This window comes from Chiloscyllium plagiosum, chromosome 6 (assembly GCF_004010195.1).
Source record: "Chiloscyllium plagiosum isolate BGI_BamShark_2017 chromosome 6, ASM401019v2, whole genome shotgun sequence".
NCBI classification, from domain to species: Eukaryota; Metazoa; Chordata; class Chondrichthyes; order Orectolobiformes; family Hemiscylliidae; genus Chiloscyllium; species Chiloscyllium plagiosum.
Genome location: NC_057715.1, coordinates 46,192,021 through 46,208,001, shown reverse-complemented (window position 1 = coordinate 46,208,001; position 15,981 = coordinate 46,192,021). Strand labels below are relative to the sequence as shown.

Sequence of the window (15,981 nt, the reverse complement as noted above, 5' to 3'; positions counted from 1 at the left end):
AACAACTTTGAAGTGAATCAGATGTCAGTAATTGTTGATCTGTTATGAGTGAATGTGAGAGTGTCTGTCCTGTGGCATCTGAGTTGAATGCAAATGGACCAGGAAGATACTGTCTCTAGCACCCAGCCTGAGCCCCTCACACGAAATCCCCTCACATGAAAGCCAGATTTCAGTGTTATTGTTCCTGCCTGGGAAAAAGGCCTAAAGTAAGATAAGTGGGATACGGAGAACTGATCACTTCCTGAAAACAGGTATTGCTGGACTCCGATAGGAGTGGTCCCAGGTGAGACACGGCCGGTGATAAAAAAACAGTGGTGGCTAGTGGTTAAACTCGACCAACCAACAGAGAATCCATGAGTATAAATTATCATTCAGTCCTGGGTGCGACGCAACTGGTGGGAAAACACGCCGGTGGGTAAATGCCATCAATCGACAAGATCCAGGAATTTTATCCCTGAGTTTACCAAATTGGTTGAGTTCATATAACGATTGGTAAAAGGGGAGAAGCCTGCGATGGACCCAGTTGACTGGGGACCAGTAGACAAGATGACTCCTAAACAAAACTGAATGTGGAGTTAATGTCAGCCCCTGGTGGTGATAACCCAGATCCATGGCAAGAAAGAGTGACCTATAGGGTACTATTCCACTGTGGAGGGACCCGTAGTTAATGGCTTGCCCAAATGTATAGCTGCATTAGACTATGCCACATGGGCTGTCAGGATTAGAGAACCCGCGGTGATGACAGGGAATATCTGTTTAGATACTAAACATACTCTTGTAGAAATGCTGCATACGGGAAAATTACGAAGAGTCTCTAACATAAGGAGGGCGAAATGGGAGGCTGTCCTTTTGCCACCCACCAAATCCATTAGTATGGTCCAAGATACTTGGCAAAACCCAGTTGAATGAGATGCATAAAACAGTTAGGGACAAACAGGAAATATGGGATGAACAGAGGCAATTAGAGGATTGTCCAGAGATCCCATCAGCGGGTAGTAAAGTTATGGGTAAGCCTCTACTCCGTAAAACTGGCTTTGCCCTAATTAAGTGATACCTATGAGGTTATCATTAGTGGTGATATGTGTGCTTGTATTGACATATGAGGGAAGGGGGTCTGGAAACATTGGTCCCAACTGAAGAAATATGTGGACATCAACTGAGGATCCTCACTCTCTCTTTCCTTTTCAGACTGATTCTTCTCAGAGCTTGCAGACATCCTTTGCGGTTATTATGCGTGGACCAGGAGAGTGGGCTGTTGTGCGTGAGTGGTATAGCCTTTGGACCACTGTATAACTCCGTAAGCTTCAGAATATTTTGTTCAGTTTTGCCCTGGTCCTTTACCTAGTAGCCGCTAGGGGAGGAGCATCAATGGAATTGTGGCGAACTAAAATGTTTTAACTTATGAAGAGTTATTGTTAGAAGATTTCTCCAACCAGAATTTTGAATTTGGTCAAAATTTGCATAGGAGCATATCAAATGTCTAGAATGAGCCATAAAGTAAGTTTAAGATTAATGGATAAATTTAGAGAAAGAACAGACAACAACTGGGAATGGATTGAAATGACAATTGAAGTTACCATGCATTTTAGTGAAAAGGAAGTTTAGGTGAGAGTCCTTTTCTTTCCTTGGTGAACTTGGTGATCAAGCCACTACCCGAGGTATCGGGACTATACATGGAGAGATAAGTAAAATCTCATAGAGCTTTAGATAAGGTCATATGGGAGTGAAGAATGCGTGATAGTCTTGTGGATACCGATGTGTGTGCAAAAGTGATTGTTACCTCAGAAGCAATGAACATATGTAAATGCTGTTTAAAAAAGATTTTTGCACTGAAGAACGGGCCTCAGACATGTACACCTACTTGACAAATGGATTACTGTACCTTGGGAGGACACAAGACCATAGTTTAAATGATAAGACATTGATACATAATTCAGAGAAACTGACTTTAAAACAGTGATAGTGAGCTGTACTGATAAGAAAACAAAAATTATACTCTTGTTGTTTTGCAAAACCTTCTGGCCCTTGACTATTAGCTAGAGGCACAGGGTGGCACCTGTGCTTATACTGACCTTAAATGTTGCACTTACATCCCAGACGCCTCTGATAATATTACTAATTTGGTGGACCACATAGGGTAAGATGGCAGACAAGAGTGGGGAGAAAGTGAGGCAATTCTACAATTATAACCCACCAGGCTGGCTTGGTTGGCTACTAGGCAGCTCTCGGGGCTCTTATATTTTACACGCATTGATTATACTTGTTGTCATTGTTATTGATTGTTGTTTAATTATGGCTCTTTTCAATTCATGTTGTAAATGTGAACTGCAAGAATCATGCCGGATGTCAAGACCATTGAACACCCCTTGATGAAGGGCACAGATATGCACAAACTATGACTGTCACTATGCTCACATGTGCTTCTGAACACAAGGGGGGAGCTGAAGACAAAAAAATGAAGGGTTAAAATTAAATTTGTACTGAGTCTTGTTACTGCTACATTTGCTGAAAACAGATCACTGCAGGAGGACCTCTACAGTCACCATCTGTGTTTACACAACAGAGCTGGACAGCCATAACTCCTGCTTTTTAATCTGCAGCCAGCTTCTAAAAAAAACAAGGCCTTCTGAGCTCAAACTGCATGATCTGTGTCATATAGGCTGGGTCATGTGATTATCTTTTGGCTCTGTATAAACCTTTGGTATTTGCCTGTAATCTGCAAGAAGCTAGATTTGACTGCAATGTGGTAACATCCCTATGCTTTTCCCAAAGACCTTTGATTTTAAAAATGAGTTCAGATTGACTTCTAAATATGTAATGTGGCATAATTTTACCTACAACACTTTGTATCTAGGTACTTTGTACCTAAGATGGCTCTATGTGTGGTGACATTGTGCATTTTTCACTGTACTCTTGTGTCCCATACTTGAGTACATGACAATAAATCAGAAATCAAAATCTAAAATCTAAATGTAAACAATGAAGAAAAGAACAGGATGGTGGCTCAGTGATTAGCTCTGCTGCCTCACAGCACCAGCCATTCTAGCCTTGGGTTACTGTCTCTGTGGAGTTTGTATGTTTTCCCCACATCTACATTGGTTTCTGCCAGGTTCTCTGGTTTCCTCCCACAGTGTGTTGATTTTCAGCTTGCGCTTTTCCAGCAACACATTTTCAGCTCTGATCTCCAGCATCTGCAGTCCTCACTTTTTCCTCCCACAGTTCAAAGGTTAGGTGGATTGGCCAAGCTAAATTGCCCCATAGCCCCATAAGATGTGAGGCTAGGTAGATTAATTATGGTAAGTGTCGGGTTGTGATGGAACAGTATTGGGGGTTGGGTCTGGATGGGATACTCTTTTGAGGGTTGGTGCAGACCCGATGAGCCAAATGGCCTTTCTCCAATATAGGGATTCTATGTTTCTAAGATGATACAAATCATTTGTAATAGAATGTAAATGGGTTATCAGAATGGGTATATAGTGATAAATGGAATTTAATATGATGAAGACTAAGGTGATGCTTTTTGGTAGAAGGCATAGGCAGAGGCCAGGATAGGTTTTGGCAAACTGTTAAAAACTGTGCAGGAACAGAAGGACCTGGGGTGCATGTGTATTAACCTTTGAAGGCACCACAACCTATTAACAATTATTTTTGGTGCAGGAATTCTAGCTACAAGGTAAGGTTGGAAAAGTTTTTTTTAAATTGGAGCAAAGAAGATTGAGAGAGGATTTCATAGAGCTCTAAAAGTTTACAAGGACAAAAAGAAAATGTTGTGCCCACGAGCTGACTGCACAGGGATTAAGGAACACGGGGCAGCACGGTGGCACAGTGGTTAGCACTGCTGCCTCACAGCGCCAGAGACCTGGGTTCAATTCCCGACTCAGGCGACTGACTGTGTGGAGTTTGCACATTCTCCCCGTGTCTGCGTGGGTTTCCTCCGGGTGCTCCGGTTTCCTCCCACAGTCCAAAGATGTGCAAGGTCAGGTGAATTGGCCATGCTAAATTGCCCGTAGTGTTAGGTAAGGGGTAAATGTAGGGGTATGGGTGGGTTGGGCTTCGGCAGGTCAGTGTGGACTCGTTGGGCCGAAGGGCCTGTTTCCACACTGTAATGTAATCTAATCAAAAACACAGATTTAATATCTTGGCCAAGTGATACAGTGTAATTTAGGGGTAATTTTCATTTTTATGCTCTGAGTGGTTATCACCTGGAAGTCACTGACCACAAAGAGGTGGGAGCAGAAACATTCAATGATTTGAAAAGAAAATTAGATGACAACCTGGAGGAAAGAAACTTGCAAAGCTACAGGGATCAACCGGGAGAATGGATTTCATGAGATTCCTCTGTAGAGATCTGGCACAGACTAAAATAACGTCCTTCCAACCCATAAATAACTCTACAATTTGATGACATTAAAATGCAACAGACAGGTATAGAAACAGGTACAGAAAATAATAACTGGTCAGGCATTTAGAAGACAAAATTACCAGGAGTTGGAAGGCATGTTGTTAGAATATTGTGAGCTGTTTTCGACACACTTAAGAAAGATGCACTAGTCTTGGAGTCAGAGCAGCATAAACTTATCAGCATTATATCTTAACTCCACAGGTTTGTTCACGAGGAAAGAATGTATAAACTAATCTTGTATTCCTTGTATTTCAAAGGGATATGGCATTTTAAAAATATTAGGTAAAAAATAAAATAAGTAAAGACAAATATTTCCACTGGTTGGAGAGTCCAGAACCCAAGGCAAATAGTTAAAAAAAAATTACAGCCAGACCTTCCTACAGTTACATTAGGAAGCATTTCTATATGCAGAAGGTGATACAAGTTTTGATGTCTTTTCCATAAATGACAATTGATGTTAAATGAAATATAATTTTTAAATCTGAGTTTGAAAGACATGTATTATTAAAAGGGATTAAGGAATATTGATAAATGTGGGTATACACAGATAGGACGCAGATCAATCATGATAATAGTCGTGAATGGTAGAACAAATTTGAGGGATTAAATAGCCTACGCCTGTGCCTATGTTCCTCCAATAATTCTTTTAAAAATACATTTTAAAAAATAATTCCAAATGTTAGTGAATATATGTTCTTAAAATGTGCAAATTAAAAAATGGCAAGGTATCATTCTCAAGAAGCCTATTTGGCAAATTTCTGTGACTACAGTATTTAAATTTCAATGGCTGGTCACAACATTCCATTAGATTTTTACTTTTAAAATATTTGCATTTATCTGTGATATCAATAATTTATAGATGACATTTTGTTGGGACTTTACAATGTTATATTTCCCTCATTGCTTTACATTCCAAAATAACGGATGGAGGTTTTCATTAGCATGCATTTCTATGCAAGGGCAATTAGAGATGAGCAATAAATGCTGGCCAGCTAACAATGCCAATATCCCATGAGTGAATAAATAAAAAAAACTAAAATCAACAGATGACTTTTAAATTTATATATGACTCATGAAGTTTAGTTATTAATATTGGAAGGATGCATTTCTAACACAACTGTAATACATTACTTATTAATTTGAAATCAAACTATAATCATACACTAATTATAATCAAAATGTCTATTGATTCTTTTATCTCTAAAAATTAAATATTGCAAACAAATAGATCAACAAATTAAGAATAAAGATGCACAGACTTTATGATGATAAACTTTCATTATCAATACTCTAAAAGTGATGGCAACCTGCTTCGAGGTGAAGAACACCCTAGAGGAATTGCAGAAAAGTTTATGAAAAGGAGGAAGATCCAACAGTAATAGCCCATTTCAGAACTACCGACATAAAAATAAGGACAGCCTGTTAAGGGAGTATTAGATACAAGTTTGGAATGGATCACTATTCAAGACAACTGCTAACTAGGATAGGAAGAAGCAGATTACAAAACTGACTGCATGACTGACATTGTAGTGTGGGAAAAAAGGATTTGGTTACAAGCAACACTGGCATTAGTACCAGGACCAGAGTGGCTGTCCAGTGTCATGGTTGATTAAATCTGGAATGCAATTTGTCCCATATTTTTAACACATTAAATCATGTGGAAGCACATTGTACACCCATTTAATATGATTGTGGCTGACTGAACATTTCAATGCCTTTAACATACTAACCCCATAACTGTTTAAGTCATTGGTAATCAGATATCTAATAATCTCCACTTTGAACATACTCAAATATTGAGGTTCCATATCCTTCTGAAGTAAAGAATTTCCAAAATTCACAAACCTCTGAATAAGAAGATTTTTCCTCATTTTGGTACTAAATGACATCCCATGTATTTTTAAATTGTGCTCCTGGCTTCAAGATTTCTCAACCAGGTGAAACATCTTACCTACATCTAACCAGTTTTATTGAAATTTCAATAATTTGTAGATTTCAATGAAATTATCTCTCATATTATGAAACTTGAGAGATGATAGGCCAAGTATGCACAATCTCTTATCACAGAATAGTTTTGCCATCCAAGGTAAAAGTCTGGTGAACTTTTGTTTTGTTGTGCTCCCTCTATGGAAATAATATCTGATGTGATAAAGAGGAAGGGAGGTGAGCTTGGACAGCAGGTTTCGGGTGCAAAGTGGCATCAGCAATGTGAGTTCCATTCCTGCACCGACTGAGGTCACCATGAAGGTCCCACCTAAAACAAAGTGGCCTAATGAGAGAGTGGCCATATAATCCTCTGGGACTGTGGCAACTTTATCTTTGCTATACCCTTTAATTCCCTTTTATTAATTTTGCTAGTAATATCTTTAAAAAACTCCAACAAATTTGCAAAACGTGATTATCCATCTGCAAATTCATGCTATGCCCAATCAGATCATTACATCCAAATATTAATTTATTATACTACATTGATTCTAGCATTTTCCCCACTACTGATGTAAGGCTATGTCTGCAATTTTGTGTTTTCTCTCTTGCTCCTGTATAAAATAGTGTGGTGATATTTGCTAGCTTCCAATCTGCAGGATTTATCCCAGAATTTTGGAAGATAATCATCAATGAGTTCAATAGCATGTACATCAACATTCTGTGTTATAGAATATCAGGTCCCGTCTACTTATTAATTTTCTGCCTCATTGATTTCTACAGTCCAAACCTTTTACTGATATTAATTCCAAGAACTTCTTATTCTGCATAATCACATGGATCTTTAATTCTAGGGGATTTCTTGTATAATCCTCAATGGAAAGAAGCATAAAAGACAGAATCTTGAAGAGGTCTGAGTGACATGGGTAATGGCAAAATTACATAGCAAGTCTGGTGGAGCCTGTCTTGACAAAGAGGGTATCTCCTTGTATGCTTTTGCCAAGAAGGAAGGTATTTTTCACAATAGACAGTGGCAAGTTGCTAATTAAAGGGAATTATAGGTTGTTAAATGCTTTGTTGACAATATAACCAGCCTCATTAATATTCAGGTTCCCATTTTACGAAACACACCAAGCAAGGTAGATGTGAGAATTCTCAACATGGAAGTCAAAGTGGATCCTGATGACTTCAAGGAGCCTTGATACTGCAAAGCAGCAAATAGCATCTTAGGGCTCGATCCACTGCACCAGTCACACATGTTTATGGTCATTGGCATCTGACACTTGTTAGGGCTTCACAACCATCATGGCAGTTCTCTAATTGCTAAGTTGCTTTGTACAGCATTAGCAGCAACTGGCACTGAAATCCTTCAGCAGGGTCAGGCACCCAACTCAAGTTTGGACCAGGCTGCATTTCAGGGCTATTCATTTGATCCTTAGCTCTTGTTCACTTAGCACCTATCTACATTCATCATTTTTAGTGCTTGTGTGCATTTACCTGTTTGTGTGTATCCCAGTATCCTCACTTACAATCCACAGGTTGACAATGGTTGTTCATTTGGGCCAGTCAGGGGAAATGTCCAACTGCAGTCTAAGAAGTGGGCAGCAGTATGTCCTGTAGGGTCATCAGCAGCAGTCAGGAGAATCATGTTCGGGAGCTGCTAGGACTGCCCATTGAAAGCAGCAGGGGTGACTGTCACCATGGCTTCCATGAACGGGGTGGAACACAGAAGCAGGGTGCGCATCATTAGGTTGTAATACTCAACTTTTGGGACATGGAGGTCATAGAGTCATAGAGATGTACAGCATGGAAACAGATCCTTCGGTCCAACTCATCCATGCCGACCAGATATCCCAACCCAATCCAGTCTCACCTGCCAGCATCCGGCCCATATTCCTCCAAACCCTTCCTCTTCATATACCCATACAAATGCCTCTTCTCTGTTGGAGGTGGATCTCTACTTTGGGGAATGGGTGGAAATGTAAATGCACCTGGTGACCAGGTGTCACCATGGTAAGTACACCCCTTCAAAACAAATTAACACAAATTGCATTGAGCCAAAAGAAGTAATATTTAGCTAAAAGCAATCATTTACCTTCTCTACCATTTTTCTATTCCTTACTATTTATTATCCTGTCTCTGCTTTCAATGGAGCGACATCCATCTTAGAAAACATGTAAAAGCTTTTACATATTATAGAGTCATAGAGATTTACAGCGCAGAAACAGACGCTTCGGTCTAACTTGTCCATGCCGACCATAGAGTCATAGAGACGTACAGCATGGAAACAGACCCTTCTGTCCAACCCTTCCATGCCGACCAGCTATCCCAACCCAGTCTAGTCCCACCTGCCAGCACCTGGCCCATATTCCTCCAAACCCTTCCTATTCATATACCCATCCAAATGTCTCTTAAATGTTGCAATTGTACCAGCCTTCACCACATCCTCTGGCAGCTCATTCCATATCCGTACCAACATCTGTGTAAAAACATTGCCCCATAGGTCCCTTTTATATCTTATTAGATTAGATTAGATTAGATTACCTACATTGTGGAAACAGGCCTTTCGGCCCAACAAGTCCACACCGACCCGCCGAAGCGCAACCCACCCAGACCCCTTCACCTAACACTACGAGCAATTTAGCATGGCCAATTCACCTGACCTGCACATCTTTGGACTGTGGGAGGAAACCGGAGGAAACCCACGCAGACACGGGGAGAATGTGCAAACTCCACACAGATAGTTGCCTGAGAGTGCAATCGAACCCAAATCCCTGATGCTGTGAGGCAGCAGTACTAATCACTGAGCCACTACGCCATTCAGATAAAACAATTTGAGTTGAGACAAAGCTTCCTGAGCCTAATGAGCCTGTATGCTTTTCTCCACTTCACGTGATGAAGGGGCAGTACTGTGAAAGCTTCTGATTTAAAAACAAACCGGTTGGACTATAACCTAGTGTCATGTGGCTTCTGACTGTATCAATCTCAATCATTACTCCAAATCCATGCGCTTTAATTTTACACTATAATTTATTCTATGGGACTTTGTCAAAAGCCTGCTGCAAGTCCAAATAAAAACACATCCATTGGCTCCCCTAACAACTCCATTGGTTACATCCTCAAAGAATTCCAATCGATTTGTCAAGCATGATTTCTCTTCTGTAAATACATGCTGGCTGTGCTTGATTCCACCACTATTTTCTAAGTGCACGGCTATAAATTCCTTGATAATGGACTCCAGCATTTTTCCCACTACTTATGTCAGACTTGTTTTTTTCTCTTCCTGCTTTTTTAAAATAGCAGGGTTACACTTTGTACTGGTCAGCCACCACTCACCTTAAGTCAGACAGCCCTTAACCAGTAAAATGCCAAATTGCCAGACCGCTCTTTTAATGTGTGCCTGGAATCTCTGCTCAACAAATGAACAGCATCCATCACATTACATCAGGTAAACAAGCAAAACAAACAAAACCAAGATGTCTAGTGCAATGGTAGCATGTTCAAATCACATCAGGCTTAGGAAGCTTTGTCTCAAATCAAATTGTTTTATCTGATTGGCGTGGTGGCTCAGTGATTAGTACTGCTGCCTCATAGCATCAGGGATTTGGGTTCGATTGCACTCTCAGGCAACTATCTGTGTGGAGTTTGCACATTTTCCCTGTGTCTGAATGGGTTTCCTCCTAGTTCTCCGGTTCCTCCCACAATCTATAGATATGCAGGTTGGGTAGATTGCCCATAGTGTGCAGGCTAGGTGGATTAACCATGAGAAATGCAGGAATAAGGTCGGTATTAGATCTGGGTGTGTTGCTCTTGAGGTTCAGTGTGGACTTGATGGGCTGAATGGCCTGCTTCTATACTGTAGAGAATCTTTGTTAATTTTTTGGTTGGAAAACTGGATTGTCAGGACCATGTGCATGGGATTGACACATGATTTGTAGTTGATCATTAATGCATTGAAGACAGTTGTGATTGACAATGAATTTGACTGAACACAGACACTGCATCCCTCCAAGAGGTCATGATTGCCTAGAGCAGAGCACTGAAACAAAAACTTTACACATTCATCTGGCAGGGGAAGATGTGAGCAAGGAGTTGGCTTTGCTTTAAGAAACATGTTGCTCTTTATGATAGAAAAGTCCCCTCCCCCGCTGGAAGAAATGGTACAGAATGTGTGGTCTCAACTCAAATCGTGACAGTTAAACTCATAAGTATCTCTGGCTTAATTCTGTGTTCCACCTCAGTGAAAAAGACCAGATCTATGAGACAAAAGCAGAAATTACTGGAGAAACACAACAGGTTTGGCATAATCTGTGGAGAGAAAACAGAGTTAATGTTTCAAGTCCAGTGGTGCTACAGCATGACAAATTCTATGAGAAAACTGACACAATTATCAGTAGAATTTCTAAGTAAGACGTCTTTACTTAGTGAGGGATCTTAATGCAAGACTACGTGTGGACCCTGAGGCATGGTTTTCTTAGGTCAGCTAAGTAAGCATGGCTTTGCTGTGACCATTAGCTATGTTGAACTAACACCTTCTTTCAGAATAAACCATGCTTGGGGAGGTATCCAGGACATATCCAGGATCAGGGTATTGGCACCAGTGGATATGATCATTGCCATACATGACTCTCTGGTAGCATTCTCAATACTCATACCTATTACAGTGATGACTGTGATACACTCCCTGATGTGCTCTCGAGTGAGTATATCAATATTCAGATAAATTATTTTAAATATTTTGCAGCAGAAATTACCTTTTGTTTCTCATGGTCATGTCTTTCAAAAAGACTATTTATTTCTGAAGTCCACTTATGTTCCTATAAATAAAAGTATAAACAAATTATGTTAAATTTCTGACATTTAAGTAGCATGGATATTTATCTCTTTATCAGGTGAGGATATTTTTATCTGAAAATATGTAATGCATTATTAATTTGCAGCAATTTCCCTCTATGCCAAAGTCTACCCTGGAGCCAAATTTAATCTGACATTCTTGTGCATCCTTATAAAGCTTTATATTATCAATTAAGATATTAATATATTCATATCTATCCATTTAAATGGATTTTATAATCAAATTATACAGACAAAAGTCCTTCAATGCTCCTTCAAAAAATCCAGCCTCAATTAACTTCATGAAAAGCGCAACTTGCTGCTCATATTATCATTTGGATGTAGACAATAATTATTTTGTGGATGAGGGGAACGTGAGATTCAATTTCTTTACAGAAAGCATAACCATAACAGATTATATTGGAATTATGTTATATATTTCATTATAAATAGCTGTAAAGGTAATTTAGTGACCAATACCAACATCAGAAAAAAATCTTCAAACAAAAGGAAGATGGCGCATTGACGCTTTTTAAATAGATGCAGGCCACTTGGCCAATCATGACAATGCCAGTCAACTAAGATCTGACTACACTAATCCCATTTTCTAGCTATTGACCCAGAACCCTAGAGTTGATGCCATACAAGTAAATATGTAAATGCTGTTAAAAAGTATTACTAGAGTTTCTGACTCAACCACCGTTTCAGGCAATCAGTCCCAGATTCCCACCATCCTCTGGTTGAAAGCATTTCACTCAAATCTCCTCTTCGCCTTCTACCTTACAGTGGAAATAGTGTCTTCCTATCCACACTGTGCCCGTCATAATTTTACAAACCTCTGTCTGGACACCTCTCGTCTTTTGTTGCTCCAAGAGAAACAATCCCTGCCCAACCAATCTTTCCTTACAGCTCAGATCCTCCAGCCCAGACAGCATTGTGGTGAATTTCCTCTGCACCTTCTTAGTGCAATCACTTGCGATAATGTGATGCTTAGTGCTATAACGTGGTGACAAAAACTGCATGTAGTTGTGGCCTAACCAGCATTTCATACAGATCTAGCATAGCAAAAGGGGCGGTATGGGGCTTAGTGCTTAGCATTGCAGTTTCACAGCACCAGGGACCTGGGTTCGATTCTACCCTCATACAATTGTGTGTGTGGAATTTGCACATTCTCCCTGTGTCTGCTTAGGTTCCCTCCAAGTGCTCCGGTTTCCTCCCACAGTCCAAAGATGCATAGCTTAGGTGGATAGTCCATGCTAAATTGTTCCATAGTGTCTAGGGGTTGCAGGCTGGGTGGAGTAGCCAAGGAAATGCAGGGTTAGAGGGTGGGTCTGGGTGGGATGCTCTTTGGCGGTTTGGTGTGGGCTTGATGGGCCGAATGGGGTTCGAAGGATTCAAGACATCAGTGTGCTTGTAATCTATGCCTCTGTAAATAAAAGCAAGAATCCCATTTGTATTCTTAACCACAATATCGTGCTGACCTGCTATCTTTAGAGATCTCTTTGCACACCAAAGTTTCTCTGATCTTCAGTATCATCCATGGCTCTACCATCATATTGTAATCCTTTGCCTTGCTAGCCCTCTACAAGTGCATTCCGTCATACATTTCTGGGTTGAATTTCAATTCCAACTGCTCTGACCAGCTAACCTATCATATTCTCCTGCAGTTTATATTGAACTGAATTAAATTAAATTGAATTGAATTGAATTGAATTTATTGTCACGTGTACCAAGGCACAGTGAAAGACTTTGTCTTGCAAGCAATACAGTCAGATCATATTGTTAAGTAGCATAGATAAGTAAATAATAGGTAAACAGCGGTAAAAACAAAAACACAGGTACAGGTGAATTTTAAGAGTTTGCGAGTCCATTCAGTATTCTAACAACAATAGGGTAGAAACTGCTATGAAACCGGTTGGTGCGTGTATTCAGGCTTCTGTACCTTCTTCCTGATGGTAGACGTGGTAGGAAAACATTGCCAGGGTGGGATGGATCTTTGAGAATGCTGGCGGCCTTTCCTTGACAGCGGGCCTGGTAGATGGACTCTATAGTTGGGAGGTTGGCCTTTGTGATTGTTCAGGCTGAGTTCACCAGTCTCTGTAACCGTCTCCAATCTTGAATGGTACAGTTGTCATACCAGGTAGTGATACATCCAGACAGAATGCTCTCGATGGTGTACCTATAAAAGTTGGCAAGGGTATTTGCCATTATGCCAAATTTTCTCAGCTGCCTGAGGAAGAAGAGACATTGTTGGGCCTTTGTAATGAGTGCGTCCACATGAAGAGTCCAAGAAAGCTTGTTGTGGATGACCACTCCCAGGAGCTTGACACTCTCTACTTCTTCCACCTCTGTGCTGTTAGGGGGCATGAGTAATATCCTGCTGAAAGTCAATAATGAGTTCCTTGGTTTTGCTGACATTGAGAGCTAGCTTGTTCTCAGTGCACCATTTTCTCAGGTCTTCCACCTCCTGTCTGTAGTCTGTTTCGTCGCCACCCGAGATTCAACCGACTATGGTGGTGTCATCAGCGAACTTGTAAATGGCATTGGTCTGGTATTTGGCAACTCAGTCATGAATATACAGTGAGTACAGTAGGTGGCTGAGTACGCATCTCTCAGGGGCTCCAGTGTTGAGTGTTAGGGAGGATGAAATATTGTCCCCAATCTTCACCGATTGTGGCCTGTGGGTCAGGAAACTGAGGATCCAATTGCAGAGAGTGGGGCTTAGTCCATGATACCTAAGTTTAGTATAGTTATAGCTATCCTTCTCACTGCATGGCACTTAAAGCAAAAGGAAAAGCCATTACAAATTGAATCCACAATTGATTGAGTGGCAAGAAGCAGTGGATGATGGTTGAGGGATGTTTTTCCAATTGGAAATTTGGGTTCAGTGGAATTCCACAGGAATCAGTGCTGGGGCCCTTGCTGTTTGTGATTTATATAAATGGCACTTGAATACAACAAGGTTAATCAGTAAACTTGCATATACAAAATTGGTGGGGAGGTAAACATTGAGGATTACAGCCTGAGATTAAAGGAGAATATAGATAAGTGAACAATTGCAAATCAAAATCAATCTGAATAAATGTGAGGTGATGCACTTCAGCAAGATAAAAAAGGCAAAGGAATATTGATGACCGACAGAACCCTGAGAAGCATTAAGAATCACAGGGACCTTGGTGTCATGCACACTATTCCCTTAACATATCAGGGAAGATGGATAAAATGATTAAGAAGGCATATGGGATACTTGCCTTTATTAGCTGAGGCAGAGAATTTAAGAGAAGGGAGGTTATATGGAACTGTATGGAAGTTGGTTGGATCACAGCTAGAGTATTGTGTGCAGTTCTGGGATCCAGATAATAGGAGGGATGGGATAGTATTGGAGAGGGATTCATCAGATGTTGTCAGGGCCAGAGAGCTTCATTTATGAAGAGAGATTGGATACACTAGGGTTGTTTTCCTTGGGAGGGGACATGAGTGAGATTTGTCAAGTTATGAGATGCATAGATATGGTCGACAGGAAGACACTCTTCTTCTTGAAGAAGAGACTACATAGATAAGCTGCAGAGCTGGGCTGAGAGGTGGCAAATGGAGTTTAATGCGGACAAGTGTGAGATGATTCACTTTGGTCGGAGTAACCGGAATGCAAAGTACTAGGCTAATGGTACGATTCTTGGTAGTGTAGATGAGCAGAGAGATCTCGGTGTCCAGGTACACAGATCCTTGAAGGTTGCCACCCAGGTTGACAGGGTTGTTAAGAAGGCATACAGTGTTTTAGCTTTTATTATTAGAGGAATCGAGTTCCGGAACCATGAGGTTATGCTACAGCTGTACAAAACTCTGGTGCGGCCGCACTTGTGAGTATTGTGTACAGTTCTGGTCACCACATTATAAGAAGGATGTGGAAGCTTTGGAAAGGGTGCAGAGGAGATTTACTAGGATGTTGCCTGGTATGGAGGGGAGGTCTTATGAGGAAAGGCTGAGGGACTTTAGGCTGTTTTCGTTGGAGAGAAGAAGGTTGAGAGGTGACTTAATAGAGACATATAAGATAATCAGAGGGTTAGATAGGGTGGACAGGGAGAGCCTTTTTCCAAGTATGTTGGTGGCGAGCACGAGGGGGCATAGCTTTAAATTGAAAGGTGATAGATATAGGACAGATGTCAGAGGTAGTTTCTTTACTCAGAGAGTAGTAAGGGTATGGAATGCTTTTCCTGCAACAGCAGTAGATTCACCAACTTTAAGTGCATTTAAGTCGACATTGGACAAACATATGGACATACATGGAATAGTGTAGGTTAGATGGGCTTCAGATTGGTATGACTGGTTGGCACAACATCGAGGGCCGAAGGTCCTGTACTGCGCTGTAGTGTTCTATGTTCTAATGATAGGGGGCTTAGATTTAAAGTAAGATGTGAAGGTTTAAAGGAGATGTGAGGAAAAACCTTTTCTTCCAGAGGGTTGGAGTCTGGAGGTCATTGCCTGTAGGGGTAATAGACGCAGAAACCTTCAGATCATTTAAGAGTTTTTGAATGTGCACTTGCAATGCCAAGACATTCAAAACTATAGGTCATATGCTGGAAAATACAAATGGAGTAGTTACATGGCTATTTTGACCAGTGCAGATATAATGGACTAAAGGGCCTTTATGTGCTGTAGATCTCTATGATTACTTGCCTACCTAGGACATTTCATGTCATTTGCAATTATCTGAATTGTAGTCTCTACATTTATATCCATCTCATTAATGCACCACAACCAACAAGGGCCCCAGTAACAATCCACTGTTACTCCACTAGAAGCAGACTTCTATTCACAGAAAAATA

At 40.6% G+C, this 15,981-nt stretch overlaps 1 protein-coding gene across 1 annotated transcript in view; it reads right to left on the bottom strand.

Annotated features, from left to right (window-relative positions):
* Window positions 1–15,981, bottom strand: part of LOC122551042 (zinc finger protein DZIP1-like) — a 278,342-nt gene that overhangs the window by 104,407 nt on the left and 157,954 nt on the right. Inside the window, exon 9 of the mRNA XM_043692685.1 lies at window positions 11,080–11,142. Within this exon, the coding sequence (XP_043548620.1) occupies window positions 11,080–11,142 (63 nt within the window). The remainder of the gene's footprint in view (window positions 1–11,079; window positions 11,143–15,981) is intronic.